At 43.8% G+C, this 19,230-nt stretch overlaps 1 protein-coding gene and 2 non-coding genes across 4 annotated transcripts; 2 read left to right on the top strand and 1 right to left on the bottom strand.

Annotated features, from left to right (window-relative positions):
- Positions 1-4,396: 4,396 nt before the first annotated feature.
- On the top strand, positions 4,397-13,109 carry LOC123125155 (peroxisome biogenesis protein 1). 2 transcript variants are annotated; one of them, XM_044545683.1, is made up of 17 exons: positions 4,397-4,872; positions 5,328-5,501; positions 5,916-6,015; positions 6,090-6,551; positions 7,264-7,902; positions 8,022-8,113; positions 8,266-8,339; positions 8,951-9,170; positions 9,331-9,424; positions 9,852-10,006; positions 10,382-10,588; positions 10,726-10,926; positions 11,211-11,336; positions 11,441-11,502; positions 11,952-12,069; positions 12,299-12,598; positions 12,711-13,109. In XM_044545683.1, the coding sequence occupies exons 1-17, from the start codon at positions 4,666-4,668 to the stop codon at positions 12,765-12,767; spliced, it is 3,288 nt and encodes a 1,095-aa protein (XP_044401618.1). In that variant the 5' UTR covers positions 4,397-4,665; the 3' UTR covers positions 12,768-13,109. The 2 variants fall into 2 exon arrangements, with proteins under 2 accessions (XP_044401618.1, XP_044401619.1); XM_044545684.1 differs by having other exon boundaries at positions 4,398-4,872; positions 12,714-13,109.
- A 3,910-nt stretch (positions 13,110-17,019) lies between these two features.
- TRNAT-UGU (transfer RNA threonine (anticodon UGU)) lies at positions 17,020-17,091 on the bottom strand. Its single transcript has one exon. It is a non-coding gene; the product is annotated as a tRNA-Thr (tRNA).
- A 109-nt stretch (positions 17,092-17,200) lies between these two features.
- TRNAT-UGU (transfer RNA threonine (anticodon UGU)) lies at positions 17,201-17,272 on the top strand. The gene has a single exon. It is a non-coding gene; the product is annotated as a tRNA-Thr (tRNA).
- The last annotated feature ends 1,958 nt before the right edge of the window (positions 17,273-19,230 follow it).

Genomic DNA, 19,230 nt, shown 5'->3' with positions numbered 1-19,230 from the left:
GAATGCCACCTGTTTAGTGTCTAATTACCATATATGTGAATTATGCAATGCCATCTTGTTGCAAGACATTATATATGTGAATTATGCAATGCTATCTTGTTGCAAGGCATTATATATGTGAATTATGCAATGCCATGCTGTTTAGCCAAGCGTCATATATGTGAATTATATCATGCCGTCCTTTTTTTGTATTTCTCATTGCTTTTGTCGACAATGTTTGTATATTCAACTGCTCTTCCTGTGCATCAGCCATTTGAATTGGTGATGGAGAAATCTGGAGTGAAAACAAGGTCTTCAGAGCAGACAATGCTACCTGGTGAAGCAGATATCTTGCTGGTTACAGATAGCTCTTCAGAGGAGGATTCAGAGGCAGATGACCAGTCCTATTATCCCCCTGAGGTGTATGCTCAAACTTGGCAGGGTTATATTACTCATATCATGCATATGTTGTATTGCAATGCTTAGTTTTTACATCATATACACGATATTGAATGCCATCTCCTTAGTTGACACATCATATATGCGATTGCCCTCTGCTCACTTCCTTAGTATATAAATCATATATTTGAATTATATCATGCCATGATGTTTACATAGACAGCATGTATCTGAATTATGGCATGCCAACCCATTTTCTAAAGACATAATATAGTTATATCATCTCATCCTGTTCACATAGTCATCATATTTTGAATTATGTCATTCTATCCGTGAATTATATCATGCCATCATGTTTCCATCGACGGCATGTTTGTGATTTATGGCATGCCAACCACTTTAATAGACACATCGTATAGTTATATCATGTCATCCTGTTTACATAGTCATCATATTTTGAAGTATGTCATTCTATCCTGTTTAGTTAGCCATCATACATGTGAAATTGTGTCATGCTATCCTGTTTAATTAGCCATCATATATGTGAAATTATGTCCTGCTATTCTGTTTGGTTAGACAACATAAATGTGAATTATTTCATGCCCTGTTTTCTTCCCTACTATCCATTGCACCTGTCTATCTTACAATGTCTGTACATTCAATTACTTTTCTTGTTTATCAGCCATTTCAATTGGAGGGGGTGATGGCAGTATCTGTGGGAGTAAAAACACGGTCTTCAGAAAAGATCGTGCTACCTGTCGATGGAGATAGAACCACGGTTGTACTTGCCCAAGAACCAGCCCCACCACACATAACCCAGACTCACGCAGATTGTACCCCTACCCAGTTGGACAGAGAACCAGCTACACCCCTTCTAACCCCAACCCCAGCAGATAGTAACCCAGTTCCCGTTGACACAGCACCGTCTCCACCACAGAGCACCCAAACACGAGCAGTTAGTAAGGCAACTGCAGTGCCCAAAGCACGAGGACCACCACTCCGAACCCCAAGTCAACGCTTAAAGCAGAAGAAGAATTGTTCTCAGGTCAGGTTCCGTAGCTATGGTTCATACTACTTTGCTCTTGCATCACTGTATTTACTCATACCAACTAATTTCAAATTTGAAGGATGCAATTGAAACTCCAATGGCGCAACAGGTATGTTTTAAACCTGTTTCTTTAACGTGTTTGCTGTTGTAACTTGCTCTATGTTGATTTCAGTTTCAATTGAATAAACAGTTATATTCTCATGCCATGCACCTTACAAGTGTTGTTATTGCTGTGTAGTTTCCCACACTTATATTCTGTCTAAGCTGCTTTGTCTTAAATAGATATGATTCGAACTGTATCTATCTTGATTTGGCAACATAAACTAGAATGATATAGACCATACAGTGACCATACTACATAGATATATGTTTGTTTCATGCTGTTATCCTGTCCACCTTACTACTGAACTGGTTTACCAAAATGAGTTTCATATACTACATTGTAAACCTGTGATGTGTTTGTTTGTTTCTCTTTTAGAATGCGGATAAAATATTGGAGAAGAGTACCCCGTTATGCAATGGTACAGGAAGTAATGCAGATAAGGTTCAAGATAGTGAGACATCCCTGTTGGTCTCCAAGAAAGCTGATAAAAACTATATTGAAGACACTGAGACAACCCCAAAGTCCTGTCTTGATGTAGTGTTCGAGTTACTGGCTACTACTGCTGGCACCAGCTCTTCGAACTCGCTGCCTGAATCAGTTCGGCTTCTTGAGTCTCAACTTCAAGTTGAAAGACATCGATCAGATGTTATGCGACAGGAAGCCGAAGGACTGAGGAAGTCCCTGCACAATTCAGATGCATACTTTCTGGTGCAACAGCAAGTGCTGGAGGATTTAAGCGCTAAACAAGAGAAAGTTAATAAGCTTGCTAAGCATCTTGCCAGCATTATGGGTACCCAGGATATTGTTTCTTGAGCTCTTTTGAAGTAGTTTCAGTCCTGGACTTGTTTTTGCTGCGGCGTTTATATGCTGCTTTGTTCCCTATATTTGCACTGGTGGCGAACTTTGATGCCCAGTGGATGTAATATGTGCAATAGCCATGATAGCCTAGCGTAAGTTGCTTGCCTATTTATTCCCTTATTGTCTTGTTTATTTGTTTTCTTGTAGTCAGTGCAGTTCTTTTTCCGCGGTTTGCTAGTGGCCACAATAACCTATTTTTTAAAACTAGGCCACATTAACCATGGGCTACATATTTACTGTAGTTAACATGGGCCTCCTATGGGCCGTAGAAACAATGGGCCTTCTAAGGGCCGTAGAAACAATGGGCCTTCTACGGGTCGTAGACACAATGGGCCTTCTACGGGCCGTATCATCAATAGGACTTCTACGGGCCGTATGATCGGCTGGCCAAACATGGGCCAATAACAGATCACATTATGGCCGTAAATGAGCTAGAGTTGAAATCGTCCGTTCATGGGCCGACCATAACGGACCGTCGTTAATCGGTCGTATTTGATGACGCTATGAAAACGGCCCAACGTATTGACGGGCCACAAACGGGCCGACTGTAACCACGGGCTGAATTTGGTCCACAAGCAGAAAATGACAGTAACGGGCCAAAAGTAAACGAATGCTGGAAATGATCCCAAGAATAAATGGGCCCTGAGAAGGCCGAAAGATAACATGGGCTGGAAACGGCCCAACGGAATAATGGGCCGTTAATGGGTATAAAGTGATACATTGTTTATTGCGTTGTTTGGCCGTGCCACGTGTCGATGTATCATAGGCGCTTTGGGTCCAATGAGTGGATGACATCTGTCCCAACGGCGAGCCGACACGTGTTCTGTCCAGCCAATGATGATTTTACACGTGGAAAATCCCCATTGGTCGGGGCTGTTAACGGGTTATCGGATCCAAAACCGGACCCGATAGCTTAACGGCGTTCCATTACAGTGGATGCCACGTGTCGGTCACCCTTGACGAAAGCACTTCTGTGACGCGCAATTTATCGTCATGGAAGTGGATACTTCCGTGATGATAATTTTGGTAATGTCAAGGAACACTTCTATGACAGCACATGTATGACTATCTTGATTCTGTCACAAAATTGTCATGGATGTACATGCATGACAGAAAACGTGACCTACTGTGACAAACACGTATCATCACGAAATTGTATTTTTTTGTAGTGTATAAAAAAGGTCAAAATACAAGTCATATAGATACCAACCTGACAAAACTGAAAGACAACAGAACTCTAGTCTTTGCACAAAGAAACATCAACCAAGAAAGAAAATTACAATCAAGACCGACAACACCGTTGAGCTTGACTCTCCAACGCCCCATGACTTGCCTCGGACAACATCATCAATGCCACCAAAGGAAAAAACAAACAAACAACGGATCAGCTCATCACCTAAGCTCGACGCGGCTCCATCGCTGATATGCAACTTTTCAGACCTTCAAAGTAGCTTACCAAAGGTGAATCCGTTTGAAAGAATCTGGCGGGGACAGGAACCTAGGCTGCAATCAAACCTGCCCCCCCCCCCCCCCCCCCCCCCCCCCCCCCCCCGCCCTCATGACTAAGAGGCCGGAGAAGGAAACCATATGTGTCAGCCACAAACCATCAACCAGCACACAATCAAACTAATTTTCAGATGCCGCCGATGGACTGCAGCAAACACCGTCCAACAATGGAGCCCGAGGACACAGGTCCATCACGAGAATGCCTGCCACCGCATCATCCTTGCTTGAACTTTCAAATCCATCCTCAATCATAGGACCACGTCGGAGTAGGATTTGAAGAAACTTTATACAGCGCCGCCATCATCACCGCCGAAGCAAAGACGATAAACAGTCTAAAAACCTAAATTACCAGAGTCTAAAAACGATCCATACACGTGGATCCGATGACCCCCTCATCGCTGACAACCGAAGTCGTCGATGGAGGGGAGCCGCCGGCCTCCGGCGGCGGAGGCGAGTCTCCTGACTGCGGAGGTGAGATCGCTTTTTCTGTCTTCGGGAGGAAGAAAGAAAAGCTGCTGCGTTTTGCCCTGCCCTCCAGCAAACGTCCTGAAAAGGAGACATAGGAGAGGCAAAAACTCCGTCCGATGGAATGGAATACCAGTACAATACGAGAGGCCAGGTGCAGCATAATGCGTACAGGCGCTGAGGCGCAGCCCACAATACGGAAGTCCCACGCACAGTAGCTCCGAGCATCCACCGGCCCGTCTACCGCGCGTTCCGTTCCGTACGTCGCCGGCCTCCGCTGATCGAGCAGGCAGGGGTTGCATCGTCCATGGAGGTGGTGGTGCGCACGGTGCCCGGCGTCCGGAGCTGCTTCGTCGCGCTCCCCCTCCCCGTCATCCAAGCCCTCGAGCGCACCGCCGCCGGCGGCTCCCTCCCCGCGGTCCTCGCCCTCGAGCTGCGCGGCCCCGACGGGGCGCGCTGGCGTCTCGCCTGGGCAGGCGCCGTCTCCGCCTCCGCCTCCCCAGATGCCGTCGAGGTAAACTGAAAGCCGCCACCTTTAATGCGCCTCCTTCCTCCCATCGCACGCACGTAGTGCCCAGAGAGGATGGAAAGTTTTGAGTACAGTTCAGCTGTGATTCCTAGTGGAGCTTGAAATTCACTCTCCCTAAATTAAAATCGTGAGAAGAGATGCAAGCTTCAGAAATCCTTTCATCAATCAAACTCACAAACTGGTAATCTGGTAGTTGCTGAACTGACGATGCTGCATGTTAGTTTATATTTTGACAAGTGGCTGAATTTTTCAAATATGAATGGTTCAGAATTCGAAGGTATTTGGTACTGTATATATTTATCATCTTCACATCGAACGGTTTTGGTGTTTGCTTGTTATTTGTGCAAAGCATGCAAATCCCAGAAAATCGAATTTCATGGATGGTAAAGAATCTGAAATTCTGAATTGCCAGCAATGTTCACGCACATTCTTATTTCTAGGTTTCCCAACAATTTGCTGCATGCATTTCGCTACCTGACAATACGATAGCATCACTGAGTGCTGTTTCTGCGTTGCCAAAAGCCAAATTTGTATCTGTGGAGCCAATAAGTGAGGAGGACTGGGAAGTATTGGAGCTTAACTCAGAGTTGGCAGAAGAGGCCATTTTGAAACAGGTAACAGCATATTGGTCGGCGCATCTTAACCATTCAATTATCACCAAATCAGCATTACGATAAAATACTAATGAACATTTCTTTGGAGGAAGGCAAGATGAACATTTAGATTGCTGCTCGACGGTATTGCTCCATAAAAAGTTCTATAGTGATAAATCGACGAAATTTATTAGTTCTGTTCCTCAAAAAAAAAAAGTTATGATGCCATTGCAAACTTACGTACGAAATATTACATACATGGAAGCATGTTTTTTATTAGTTTTTCACGAATCAGGCTAGTCTAGTTTTACATGTGAAGCATCCTATGTAAAAAATCATAAGTTGTAGGCTGCCCATATATCCGCATCTAAAGCTCTCGTTTTTTTTCTTCTTAACTTTTTTATGCTTGATGGCCACTTTTGGTTTTTAATGTAGGTTGGTATTGTTTATGATGGTATGAAATTTCCCTTATGGTTGCACGGCGATAATGTTGTGGAATTTCTTGTTATTTCAGCATCACCTAGTAACTCAATAGGTGAGTCCAATCAACTAATTATCCATCATTTTTAATGCATGTTAACCTTTTTGTTCCCTATTTTGTTTTCTTAGTTCAACTTGTTCCTGGAACCGAAGTTGCTGTTGCACCAAAGAAACGAAAAGGCGATGCAAATTCTATCGAGTGTGCCCCTAAACAAGATTTACTCAAAGCACAGCCCCATAAAAAGGCACTCCTCCGTGTTCAGGAAGCAGGAGGGAAATATGTAGATCGATTTGAATATAACGGAATTCAACTGGGTGTGTTTGTTACATACGCTGTACAGATTCACCCAGATACTGCTGTAAAATTGTCTCTCGGTAATCTTCAGTTGGTGAGTATCACCCCTAAATTCTCTCCAAAGGATAGTACAGAAAGTGGAAAAGGTTCTGATCAGCAGATCAAGGGTTCAGTGCCTGGTATGAAGAGGAATAGTCACATTGTCGTCCACATCATATTATCAGATTCTGTTGCTAAAGAGCATATTATGCTTCCTCAATCCATCCGCTGTTACATTGGAACATGTGCTCATTCATGTAAGTATCTTTCAGATCCTGACATAATGTGCTACACCCATTCTTTTTTGTAGAACATAATGATCATTTAATATGTGTAGCAGATTATGATTTCCCGATACGTCTACTGTTTTATTTAAATAGGTTGATATTTATTTTCTTGTTTCTGTTTTTTCTAAATAAAATATAATGTTATAACTATATTTGTGAGGCATATTATCCTTCTCGAATCCATCCTCTGTTTCATCGGTTTAGTACAAAAATCAAGAAATGGAGAACAGTATTCATTCATATAAGTTTATTTTAAATCCTGATATCTATTTTCCAATCTCTTTTTAATTATATAATGGATATATCTGTGATTTATGAGGTAAGTGATGCAGTTGTATTTTTTTGATCAAAATTGTCTTTTCATTGGTTTACTTCTTTTGTTTTGGTTATGATTTCGTTAGTAAGGTGTGTTGTGTTCTGTGCACTCCATAATTGCAAAAGAAAAGTAAGCACCACTCTCAAAGACCTTAATTTTTAGTTAAAAGGCCGAAAGAGTTTGTACAAGCAGTAAAAACTGCTTTACCCTACAATATTGCTGCAATACAAGTCAAATGGTATTTCTGTGTGCAACATAAATGAAAATAAGCAGACAAATTAACAACACAATTTAGCAGAACACTCTACTGGCATTTCTAAACTTTATTTTAGTAGAAATGTGCTAACGAATGAAGTTTATTTGTAGGGGTTTATGTGCAGAGATTCTCACCCGCTGTAAATAAGAATACACCGGCAATAACAATTCGTCCACTCCACTTTAAGATGCCGGAGAGAAATTCTGATGATAACAGTGAATTAGACTGTCAAGAACAGGATATTTTCCCAACGCTGGGTGAGATATCTTTAGCTGATGATCCTCTCACGGATGATAACATCAGCATGTCGCGTGGGTTCAATGATATTACTGCAGCTGCAAATTGGGAAGAAAGTGTTAAATTGAAACAGGAGAGGTCTTTCATTAGATCATGGCTTATTGGGCAGCTAAAGGGAATCTCCTCTCACATTGCCCAACCTGAACTAAACACAGTGCTTCTGCCGTCTGAAACATTACTTCACTTTCAAGTGATTGATCAATCAAGAGGCAGTCCTGTTGACCTCATTTACCTCTTGACGACTACCTCTGATTTTGGTGTTAAGCACAAGAAAAATGAACTTGTCACGGCAACTGAGTATGGTATTGATAACTTTGAGCAGGCTCTTCAGAAGTTGGAGTTGAATAAGGCTACATCCCTTGATTCAACAATGGAACGAGCAAGGAAATTCTTTGACAGAGGTCTTTCTTCTTTAAGTTGGCTGGAGAACGAATTTTCTGATATAGAAAAAAGTAAATCCTTTTTTAGACTTGCGTCCAACCTTTTATATGTCATAATTCATGCCCCTGATGACCATTATGCTACTAACAGTATCCATCATTTGACTGAATCTTGATGCACTTCTCTGTAGGGTTAAGTGTCCTTTTGTCTTCAGCATCTCTAAAATTATTGAGTAGAATAAAGTGTCCCTATCCAGGAAATGTTCTTGTATATGGCCCTCCAGTAAGCACACGTTCTTACCTCTTAAGATTAATTGAAATCTTATATGAATCTGGTTCAAATATCTATTTTGCACTAGGGTTCTTCTGAAATGTCCTCATTTCTTCCTGTTCTTCCGTACTACTCTTTTATTTGTTACTTTTGTCTCATTTCAGGGTTCTGGGAAAACAACCTTATGCAAAGCTGTTGCAAGACACTTTGAAGAGCATAAAGAAATTCTGGCTCATGTGTAAGCAAATTAGTTGCCAATTTGTCCTACTTGGTTGATTATGTTTTTGACCTTTGACTGCCAAGTGCCAAGTTGTTGGAATGCGCTCATAGTTGGCTAAGTGCAGTTACCTAAGTTATAGATCATCATAAAGTGACCTTCCTTTTCTTCTTTTACTCATATTTTTGAAGTTGAAGTGTATTCTCATGGAGCAAAGCATGGTATACTGTTGGTTAAGTTTTTCATTTTCTTTTATGGGAGAAAAATAATGGCGTAGTATTTCATAGTGTTGATAGGAAGCGCCAGATGGTTTCGAGTTATCAAAATAAGTTGAGTAGTTGGCAATGAAGTAATGCTGAGTGTAATTCAGTCAAAAAAATTCAGGCCTTCTATTGCTTTGAAGTTGCTCTGTTTCTTTTGCAAAATTGTTTTACTTTTGGGCAAATGGATTGAGTGCTTATGTGCTGATGAATAAAACATGTTAAGCCAAATATTTTGTTTAAACTGATTTTGTTTTCGAAGCTGTGGTGAACCTGAGTTAGGGCGTCATTTGAGTTTTAAATAAATATGCTTCCATAGCACTAAATATTTCTTTACATAGTATTAATATGTGCTTGTTTTTTCATATGTAGGGTTTATGTAGACTGCTCAAAGCTAGCTACTGAGAAGAATAAGAAGCAGCTTCAGCAAATTGCAGACTATATCTATGAAGCTATTGTTCACCCCCCTTCAGTTGTAATATTCGATGATCTGGACAGTCTAATTTCATTCTCCCCGGACAACCTAAAATCTCAGTCGTCCAATTCTAGTGCTATTGTGAAATATTTGATAGACATGCTAGATGAGTACAGAGTAAGTCTGTCCCGAAGTTTCACACTCTCATTATCTATTTAGTTTCTGTGAGGAAACACCCATCAGCTCCAGGGACACCTAAATTTCCATTGGATACAATAACACTTGTCATTATATTGTATGTTTTTTTTTCACTAACGTGTCTCCATGCTCTGGTTAGGATAAAAGTCATGGCATGTGTGGGTATGGACCTGTTGCATTTCTGGCTTCAGCTAAGTCACTTAAGTGTCTTCCTCAAGAGTTGACTTCCTCAGGTTTTTATCCCTTACCTATTTCTCTGATCTTAAAGCTCAATCATCTTCTTTGAGAATACACAGGAAATCTGTATATCCTTTATTTCCCACTGGAGATCATTTCATTCATTAGACGAATTGTAAACACAGCAAGTTGCCTGTAGGCATGACAACTTAAGACAGTAGTTTAACAAATACAAGATATAAGTTGACCCCTAACCTACTGCCCACCTAAGAGCAGCTATCTTTCTATCTCACATTTGAACAACCTGTCTAACGGTGCTGGGCCCGCCAACCTCCAAAGCCTGCATACTTTCTTGATCTCCACCATGAGTGCCATGGAAAATGCAGTCATTATGCTGCTTGCAGATCAGCAATATAGGGAGAGATTCTAGTCGTTTAAAAAACCCTTTATGAAAAATTGTGACCACTCTAATCTTTATTGCAGGGAGATTTGATCTTCATGTCCAAGTTCCTGGTTTGTCTGTGCCTGCTCGTATAGAGATACTGAGGCAGACAATTGTCAAGCTTCACTTACTATGTTCTGCGGAAATCATCAGCAACATTGCTTCGAAATGTGATGGTTATGATGCATATGATTTGGTAATCTTATTTTTCCATAATGATGCATTTCATGTTAAGATTTTTTATGAAGAGTCACTTATTTCTCGCTTGGGATGTTTTGGCATTTGGAGTCTGTCATAAGAAAAAAAATCAAATTTGGTTACTTGTTTTTCAGCAACTTAATCTTTTGGGTGTATTAGTTACTGCGTAAAACTTTGTATGGTACCATAGAAATATGTCCAAACGGTTGGAACCTGGCTAAGCTTTCAAGTTCACATCATAGACCTGATGGAGCAAAGACATAACAGGAGCATGCTTCTGTTTTGTTCTACACTTGTGCTCAGGGTTATTTTTTATTCTTTTTTGCTTGTATTTTTTAGTTTTGATCATGCCTTATGTATTCCTGTATTGTAGGAAATTTTGGTTGATAAGGCTGTGCTTGCTGCTTCGGATCGTTTGCTTGGGTCTTCTACTGTAAATCTGGTGGAGGAAGACTTCCTGAAAGCCATGAGGAACTTTTCTCCTGTTGCGATGCGTGATATTAGTAAATTTTCGCCTGAGATTAGCAATGGATGGGAAGATGTCGGAGGACTTTCCGAAGTTGTAAATGTTATTAAAGAGGTATGCACACATAATAATTCCAAATGTTGGAGGATTGTCTCATCAAACTCAAAGTTTTATGAACAGAGAGAATGAAATATTCCGTGTGTGTGTTGCTCAGGAGCTTCCTGCTTACCTTTTCTCATTCTTCATTGCAGACTATTGAATTGCCACTAAAATATCCAAAGTTTTTTGCTGGGGCTCCTGTAAGGCTGCGATCGAACATCCTCCTGTATGGCCCAACAGGCTGTGGCAAAACCCATGTTGTGAAATCTGTAGCTGCTGCGTATTCTTTACGGTTCATTCCAATCAAGGGGCCAGAATTGATGAATATGTACATTGGTTCTACTGAGCAATATGTGAGGAACCATCATTCTGAATTTGATTTTCTTTTTCTGAATCAACGGGCAGGATTGCAGTGGCCTAATTAGTTTACAGAAGCAAAAGAGTCAAACGATTTATCATTCCTTTTGCTCTGCCACTACTAGCATTTCACGATCCATTAGAGGTTTACCTTCCATAGTATGTTGCATAGTTACACATCCGTAGTCAACCATAAGCTGTAAATCAGTAAAAGATAAAAAGCATTCTAAAAACTAAACAATGTATAATTGGGTTCTGATTTTAAGTTTTTTATGCATAGGTTCGTGATACGTTTGCAAAGGCAGCTGCTGCAGCACCTTGTTTACTTTTCTTTGACGAATTCGAATCTCTTGTACCACAGCGAGGAAAACATGGTACACAAGTTACTGACCGTGTTGTCAACCAGGTAAAATCAACGGAGGCTCCTGCTTCTTAATAACATTCATGTTACCTAATTGGTTTGAAACAATGTGATTGCTTACTTGAATTACTTTTGTACCATTTGTGCAGTTTTTGACGGAATTAGATGGTGTAGAAGCTCTGACAGGAGTATTTGTATTTGCTGCCACCAAGTAAGTTACTGCAAAGGGTAACAGATGCATTATCTGCTACCAGTAAAAAAGAAACAAATTTAGACCCTCCAAAATAATTTTTAGAAAGAAAAAAAAGAAGTCATTTACCAGCAGGCAGGATTCGGCAGGTTTTCTTGAGTCTATACTATTACTATCTAACCTTCTAAAATAGCACCATGATACCAAAATACTGCTCCTGTGGAAGGTTTGATCCAATTCATGAATTTCTGGTCAATAGGGGCATAAAGTGCGTACTTTGCTAAGTACCCCATTCATTTTCAAATAGAAGTAACTTCCCCAAGTAAAGAGCCATATTGATTCTCTCACGTGTTGATTAGGAAATTGCTTCTGGCTACCTTTGCTTCCATTCTTTCCCCTTGACTCAAATTCTGCTATAGAAATCACACATGCCTGTGAAGAATAATTTTGGTTATTCCTTGCAAATACAGCAAGCCGCGCGAAATTGATGCTGCACTATTACGACCTGGAAGATTTGATCGGCTTGTATTTTGCGACTTTCCGCAAAGGAATGAGCGTCTGGACATTCTCAGGGTGCTCTCCAAGGAGGTAAAATTCTTGTGGAAAGTTACTTCTCTTATCACTTTATAGGTATGACATGGTGTGTTCAATTTGCTTTTCCGTTCAACATGATGAAAATAAACTTGAGATCTACCTCTGTGGGTTGGGTGGTGACATATATGCTCCTGTTTACATAATTGGAAATACGCCCTATGAGAACAAAATTTGGCAAGGATTGTCATTCTGACCGGTGGCAGAACTGTGGGCATTGTTTCAGCTTCCTCTGGCAAGCAATGCCGATCTGGAACTTCTGGCATCAATGACGGAAGGGTTCAGCGGTGCTGATCTAAAAGCTATACTCACAGACGCTGGGCTGGAAGCTGCCAAGGAGGCCGTGCGACGCCAACCCGGAGATGGTAGTGGCGATATCCCGCAAGAGCTGCCTCTTATCACCAGGGGAACTCTCATGTATGTTGCTTCAGAGGCTAGGCCATCGACCTCGGAGGAGGATAGGAGGAGCTTGAGGGAGATGTTCAGCCAGTTCTCAACTTCTAGGAAGTCTTCGATTTCCACCGAGGTGCCACTTTCTTTCTGCGCCTCCATGGCGTTTTCTTGCGGTCTAGTTGACTCGTGTTACTTTTGTTACTCTGCTTGCTGCTGTACTAAGATGAGATTTATTTGTGTGATAGCAGAAGAGAAGGGAAGCAAATGGCCAGGGCCAGAGAGTAGCTGTAGCCGAGTCATGACAATTGGTTCATGTGAACTCTCTCTTGTAAACTGGTACCGTCGATCGCTGGTCTATCCGCAGGCCGGCCGGCGACTCCATCTCATCCGGAGTAGGGTGGGCGGTGATGACCTGGCGATGGCATTGAACAGAAGCATGGAATTGATCCGACATGCCGTGTACTCCATCTCATTCAGGAGCATGGGGCCATGGAGTATTTACTTAGTTTGGAGCATGGGTTTTGTAAATTTCTGGAGTGCGGAGGCCTGGATGTAGGGGGCATATTGGATGCACTGATTTACTAAGATGACTGATTAACACCTTTAACGATGATTAAAAAATCCTGAATGTTTTTGACAACATACAATGTACCATGTCTCAAGAAATCCACATCCAAATTTGACTCACAGCTCAAGAAACATAAAGTGAATCCAGTGCTCATCGTCATGCATTACCCATAGAAGACAGGCGGCACCGGTGTTTCATTGTTGCACTTACGAGGAGCCGGTCCAAGAGCGGCTTCCGCGGAGTGTTTGTGGGGAAGGAAGGGACAACGGGGAGGCCTGAAGTGTGGCGGAGGATGGGAGAGAGAGGTGTGCCGGCGGTGAACAGTGGCCGACAAACATATGATATTGGAAGGGCCGGAGATAGCGGGGCGCCGACAGCCTGGGTGGGCATGAGGTCGAGCCGTCGATTGGTTGGGCGGGCTCGAGGTCGAGGGCACTGACGCATCAGCCCATGACAATGGAAGCATGGAGTGACGTAGGGGTGAGCTCTAGAGATGAGGTGAGGCCCCTTAGTGAAAAGGAGGCAAAGCATTTTATATACACGGCGGTGGGCGGCGGGGTTCATGAGGTGTAAAGAGTCTTTCATAGGAAACTGGACATGCGGAGAGGGTGATAAGAACTGCATCTCCACAAAAATCACAGGGGCACATAGAAATCACACACCATCACGTCCCCCGAAATACGCATAGCACGTGCAGACAAATTGCCCCGCAGTCCCAATAAAATCCCAAAGGCCCGAGAAAGAAAAAGAAAGGCCTACGGAAATAGGTTCTACGGTTATTATTAATACAAACCATAGAAAAAATTGAATCCAATGTCCGTTGTTACAAAAGGAAGCAAATGGATTCATCACTCACATGAATGCCAATGTCTTTGCTCCGCTCCCTATGGGGTTATCACACCTCAACCATGAGTCAAGGGTAAACGTGACGCCTTGAAAACTCAAAGGAGAAGGGATTCATCAAAAGACATTCAAACTCCTTGATATCATCAAATTGCCAACCGTCATGGTGAGAGCAGCTCTAATTGATAGCCAAACGTGTCCAGCCCAAAAAGGTGTTTTTTTCCTTTAACCCGGTCTAATTGATGCGCAAAAGGCACCTATACCCCACCAAGCAGAACCAACATGCTCCACCATGGCTTAAATAAGCCTCACTCGGGGTAGTTCTTTGCACAGAGAAAGTAATCTCCCGACCTCCCTTGATTCCTTAACAATATGATGGTTGAAGGCTATCAATTGACCCCTAACCGTCTAGAAGATGCACACCCTTCAAAAGTAACAAAAAAAGCAAAGTCACTTGGTACAACTCCACAAAAGATACTTAAACAAAGTACTTCTCAAGAACCCAAAAGTAACAAGCAAAGCAAAGTCACTTCGTACAACTCCTCAAAGTATTTCTCTCACAAATCATACAAATGTTGTAAGAAGATAGGAACACTAGGTGTAGGTGTTTAAGAAAAAAAATACATGAGCTTGGCCTTTAAAGAATCATGAAAGTGTTCATGGAATCACCCAAGAACTTCTTTTCTTCTCTTCTTGCCTTGAGACTGTCTAGACTTGAAAAAAGTCGCAATTCAAATGGAGTGAAATGACTGGTTATTTTGCCACAAGGAAGGGGTATGCAAGTCTATATATAGAGCTCGACAGAAATCTAGCCATTATCTTAAAGAAGTAACTATCCTAGAAGTACCATAGAAATATATCTCGGAACTACTAGACACGCTCAAAATATTGAACGGACAAAACATGTACCAAAATCCTCACTGAGAACACGACACCCAGAAGTACCGGGGTAAAGTAGAGCGGATGTTTCAGACGACAAAAAGGTGGGTCTTTTCTACCGGATATAACTGACTCAGAAGTACCATGTAAAACAACGTCTCTATAGTACCATAGTAAACAACGTAGTTATCAATTGAAAACTATGCTGGAAAGTACATGAAGGATTTACCCAGGAGTACCGACCCATGTTGCAACTCGATGCAAAAGTATCTCATAAGTGCTCAGAAGTGCCGTGAAAATAGTTATGCTCGGTGATGCCAGAACGCAAAAGGAAAGGTTTCAAGAAACATGGCCCGACAGTGCCAGAACAAATTAAGCGGCAGTTCTGACGCTGGAAAAATGGGGTTGCTGGAAAGGGTTAGTTCACTCCATACGGGCTCAATATTACTGGGTAGGAAACACAAGGTGGTGCCGGGGCTTAAGAAAACATAGGAGTTGAGTAGCTGAAGTGGATTATTTTTAGGACTTTGACTTTAAACAACATCTTGAAAAGTTGGAGGTAGTGGTCAGTCACAATTGATATTCACTCAAAACATGATGACTATTTTCTTGAAATAAACTTAAGAATGTTAGCCCCCTCACTTGGTTTATCATTAAACACCAAATCCAATAAGGGTATCTATATGAATTTTCATGGCTCCCAACCGTCATTTGCGATTCCACCGCCGTTGATTTTTCTGCCTCCTCTGCATCTATCCAGAGTTGCCCCCATATCGAAACCATCCCTGCTTAATGAGCCTGCTGATGATGGTGTGCCACATCTCCACTGTACCAATGTTGTGTGCGCAGGCGTTGTCGATCTCTGTCGCGATTCTCCCATCATAGAGCTCAACAACGAGGACCTGAGTTCGACCCCCTCTCACCTAATATGAGCAACTCAAGCATAAGCTAGAGGAGGAGAGCATTGCCATATTCACCTCTGCCAAAGACTATTGTGCATAGCTCGTCCTCCGCAAGCAACGTGACATCGAGAAGCACCGTGCAATCGAGGCCTCCCATGCCTATTATCACCGAGAGCGTGTGGCCCATGAGCAACACGCTACCAGCGAGCGCCACGCAATAAAGGTCTCGTAAAAGAGCTCACCTACTGCAAGCACCGAGCCGCGTACGAGGCACCAGATAGCCCACGACCATGCATGCTTGGGAGGAGCTGCAAGAGGACATTGTTGTCGACGAGGCAACACATGAGATACTAGTGTCCGCTGAAGATTTCATCGATATTTCATCTGACGATGAGGCCTAGTAGGTGAAACAGTTTTAAGTTTTTGCATATAGTTGTGTGCCATGGTATGAACTATGAAGGCTTGACTTTTGTGATGTTCAATTAGGTTTTAGTTATGTTTATCTTAGTCTTAACTTTTATTTGAGCTCTGTTAAATTATGTACCTTAACTTATGAAGTTGGAAGTCAAGTTTAATTATGAAGTGTATGGACAAAATAGGGGAATAGCTTTTCAAGATGTGCTTTTGGGGTTAATGTTTTGGGCATCAATTAGAAACCACCCTCCCCGACTCCCCGTAACCATGATTTTTGGGGAGTTCAGTTTTGGGGTGGCATTTTGGAATTTGTTTTGGCTATGAGTAGAGTTGATCTGAGGTGCTCCATATTGGATGGAAACAAGGGAGAAACTCGAATCTTGAGCCACGCATGTTAGATGAGCTTAATCATGTACTCCCTCCGTTCCTAATATTTGTCTTTCTAGAGATTTCAACACAAGTGACTACATACTGAGCAAAATGAGTGAATGTACACTCTAAAATATGTCTATATACATTCGTATGTGGTAGTTCATTCGAAATCTCTAAAAAGACAAATATTTAAAAACAGAGGGAGTATTCGCTAAAGGAGAAACATATATTCTCATGAATACCCAAATCAAGCACTTGCAGAAGGCAAAGTTAACTTGGTTGACCAGTAAGGCCAAAACCAAGATAGTGTAGATGCTTTAAACAACCAATAGATTCTGGGAAAATTAATCACGATAATTGTACAAGTCTCGAAGATCTGTGCTGAGGTTTATATATACATCTTGCCAAGTTTATGTTTGATCAAAGTGCGGAAAGGTGCAGCTAAAAAAAAAGATGCGGAAAGGTGACAAACATATGGAAGAAATTTTCTTGTTCAGCTATTCATAATCAGTTAATGTTATGGTTTTAGTTCGAACGGAGGGAATACGTAGGAAGTAGCAACAGATAAGAAAAAACTGCCCTCACGCAGGATCGAACTACGGACCTTCAGTTTACAAGACTGACGCTCTACCACTGAGCTATAAGGGCTTGTTTGTTTTGTGATTGTATACATTTTATTAACTAATGACTAAATTAATACAAAATGGCGTTGACAATTGATTATTTTAACCGATGTATACTAAAATGAATCAAAACAGCCCTTATAGCTCAGTGGTAGAGCGTCAGTCTTGTAAACTGAAGGTCCGTAGTTCGATCCTGCGTGAGGGCACTTTTTCTTCCGATCTTCCTCTCAAGTTCACAATATCTTATACCTCCTTTATTTTTTTGCAACCCAAATTTCGTACCGTAATCAAACTCTTTCACAAAAGATCGTGATGAACTCTGATTCCGACGAGTCGCCGGGATCAAACGATCTACACGTACGGCACCACAGAACCAACCGATGGCGCAAACCGAACATCAACGTACGTTGCTGGTCCAGGAGCGATGGCCGACCCGACGCCGACGCGTGCGGGCACCAGAACCAGCGGCATGGCCGCGAGGAGCGGTGTAATGTTCGACACCGCGGTCGCCTCGACGCCGGCCTCCGCCAGGGAGATGCTGGCCGGCGGCGTCGCGGGCGTGCTGGCCAAGACGGCCGTGGCCTCGCTCGGCCGCGTGAAGCTCCTCCGCCGAACGGGCGGCGAACCCGGGGGCGTCGGCGCCGTCCGGACGCTCGTCGGGATCTACCGCCGGGAAGGTGTCGCGGGGCTCTACCGCGGCAACGGCGCCAACGCGCTGCGCGTGTTCCCGTCCAAGGCGCTGCACTTCGCCGCCTACGAGCGGTACAGGGGCTGGCTCCTCGCCGCCACGGCCGCCCCGTCGTCGTCGGCCGTGGACCTCCTCGCCGGCTCGGCCGCCGGCGGCACCGCGCTGCTCGCGACGTACCCGCTCGACCTCGCCCGCGCGCGGCTCGCCTCGGGCGACGGCGCGTGCACGAGCGTGCACGGCGTCCTCCGGGCCGCGTACGCGGAGGGTGGCGGCGTGCGCGGGCTGTACCGCGGCGCGTGCCCGGCGCTGGCGCGCGCGCTGCCCAGGGCAGGGATCAAGTTCGGCGCGTACGAGTGGCTCAAGCGGCGGCTCCCCGAGGGGTACGACGGGCGCGCGGACGCGCAGCTGGCGTGCGGGGTGGCAGCGGCGCAGCTGGCCAGCACGGCGACGTACCCGCTGGGCGTGGTGCGGCGACGGATGCAGCTCGGACTGGCAACCGGTGGCGTGCTGCAGGGCATCCGTGCCATCGCGCGGGAGGAGGGCGTGCGGCGGCTGTACGCCGGGCTGGGGATCGCGTACGTCAAGGCGGTGCCGGCGGCGGCCATTGGGCTGGTGGCTTACGACCAGATGAAGCTTCTCTAGAAGCTGCCAGCCGGCGGCTACGGCGAGAGTGTCCACGCACCCTAGGCTGGCCGGCGGCGAGTGCGTAGTTTGCTGGTGAATACAGGAGAGCTGGTGATCTCGTCACAATCGTCGAGCGCGTAGTGAAAGTGAAATAGTAGTACGACGTAGGTAGATTCTCTTGCATGCTTGTGCTTTTTGGAAGTCAGAATTTCTGACTACTCCGTATATATATATCTGCATTTTGCAATCTCATAAATGTTTGGATAGTACAACCACCATCTGAGAGCATCTCCAACAGCTGTGCTACGCGCGGCGCGCTAAAAAACCTTTTGCAGCGCGCGGATTGCCTGTTTTTGCGCGGCGCGATGCGCTTGCTCCAGCGGCCGCTGCAAAGTTTAGCGCGCGCGAGCCGGTCCAGCAGACGCGCTAAACTGCAGCGCGCGCGAGCAGCCGGCGCTTGTCATATGTTGAGTTTTGGAGTTGATGATGTTTGAAACATGAAAACAAAAACATGAAAACAAAGACATAAATTCAAACAAAGTTCATGACATAAAAGTTCAAATTCATGCCCACAACATCATCCAACCAAGTTCAAAATCCGAACGAAGTTCATGACAAGTTCACACAAACGAATGGCACATCTCAACAATCATGACTCATCCTCGTCTCCGTCCTCCTCTTCCTCCGATTCATCTTTCTCATCCGAAGACGATTCTTCCTCCTCCTCTTCATTGTCGCACGCCGCATCATCATGTGGAGCTCGGAAGGTGTTGGCAAGATCTTTAACGGAAGGTGTGTGATGAGGCACACCGGAAGACATTCCGCCCATGCCGCCCGGAGGTGCTCCCATGC

Source organism: Triticum aestivum, chromosome 5D (assembly GCF_018294505.1).
Source record: "Triticum aestivum cultivar Chinese Spring chromosome 5D, IWGSC CS RefSeq v2.1, whole genome shotgun sequence".
NCBI classification, from domain to species: Eukaryota; Viridiplantae; Streptophyta; class Magnoliopsida; order Poales; family Poaceae; genus Triticum; species Triticum aestivum.
This window is presented reverse-complemented; position numbering and strand designations above follow the sequence as displayed.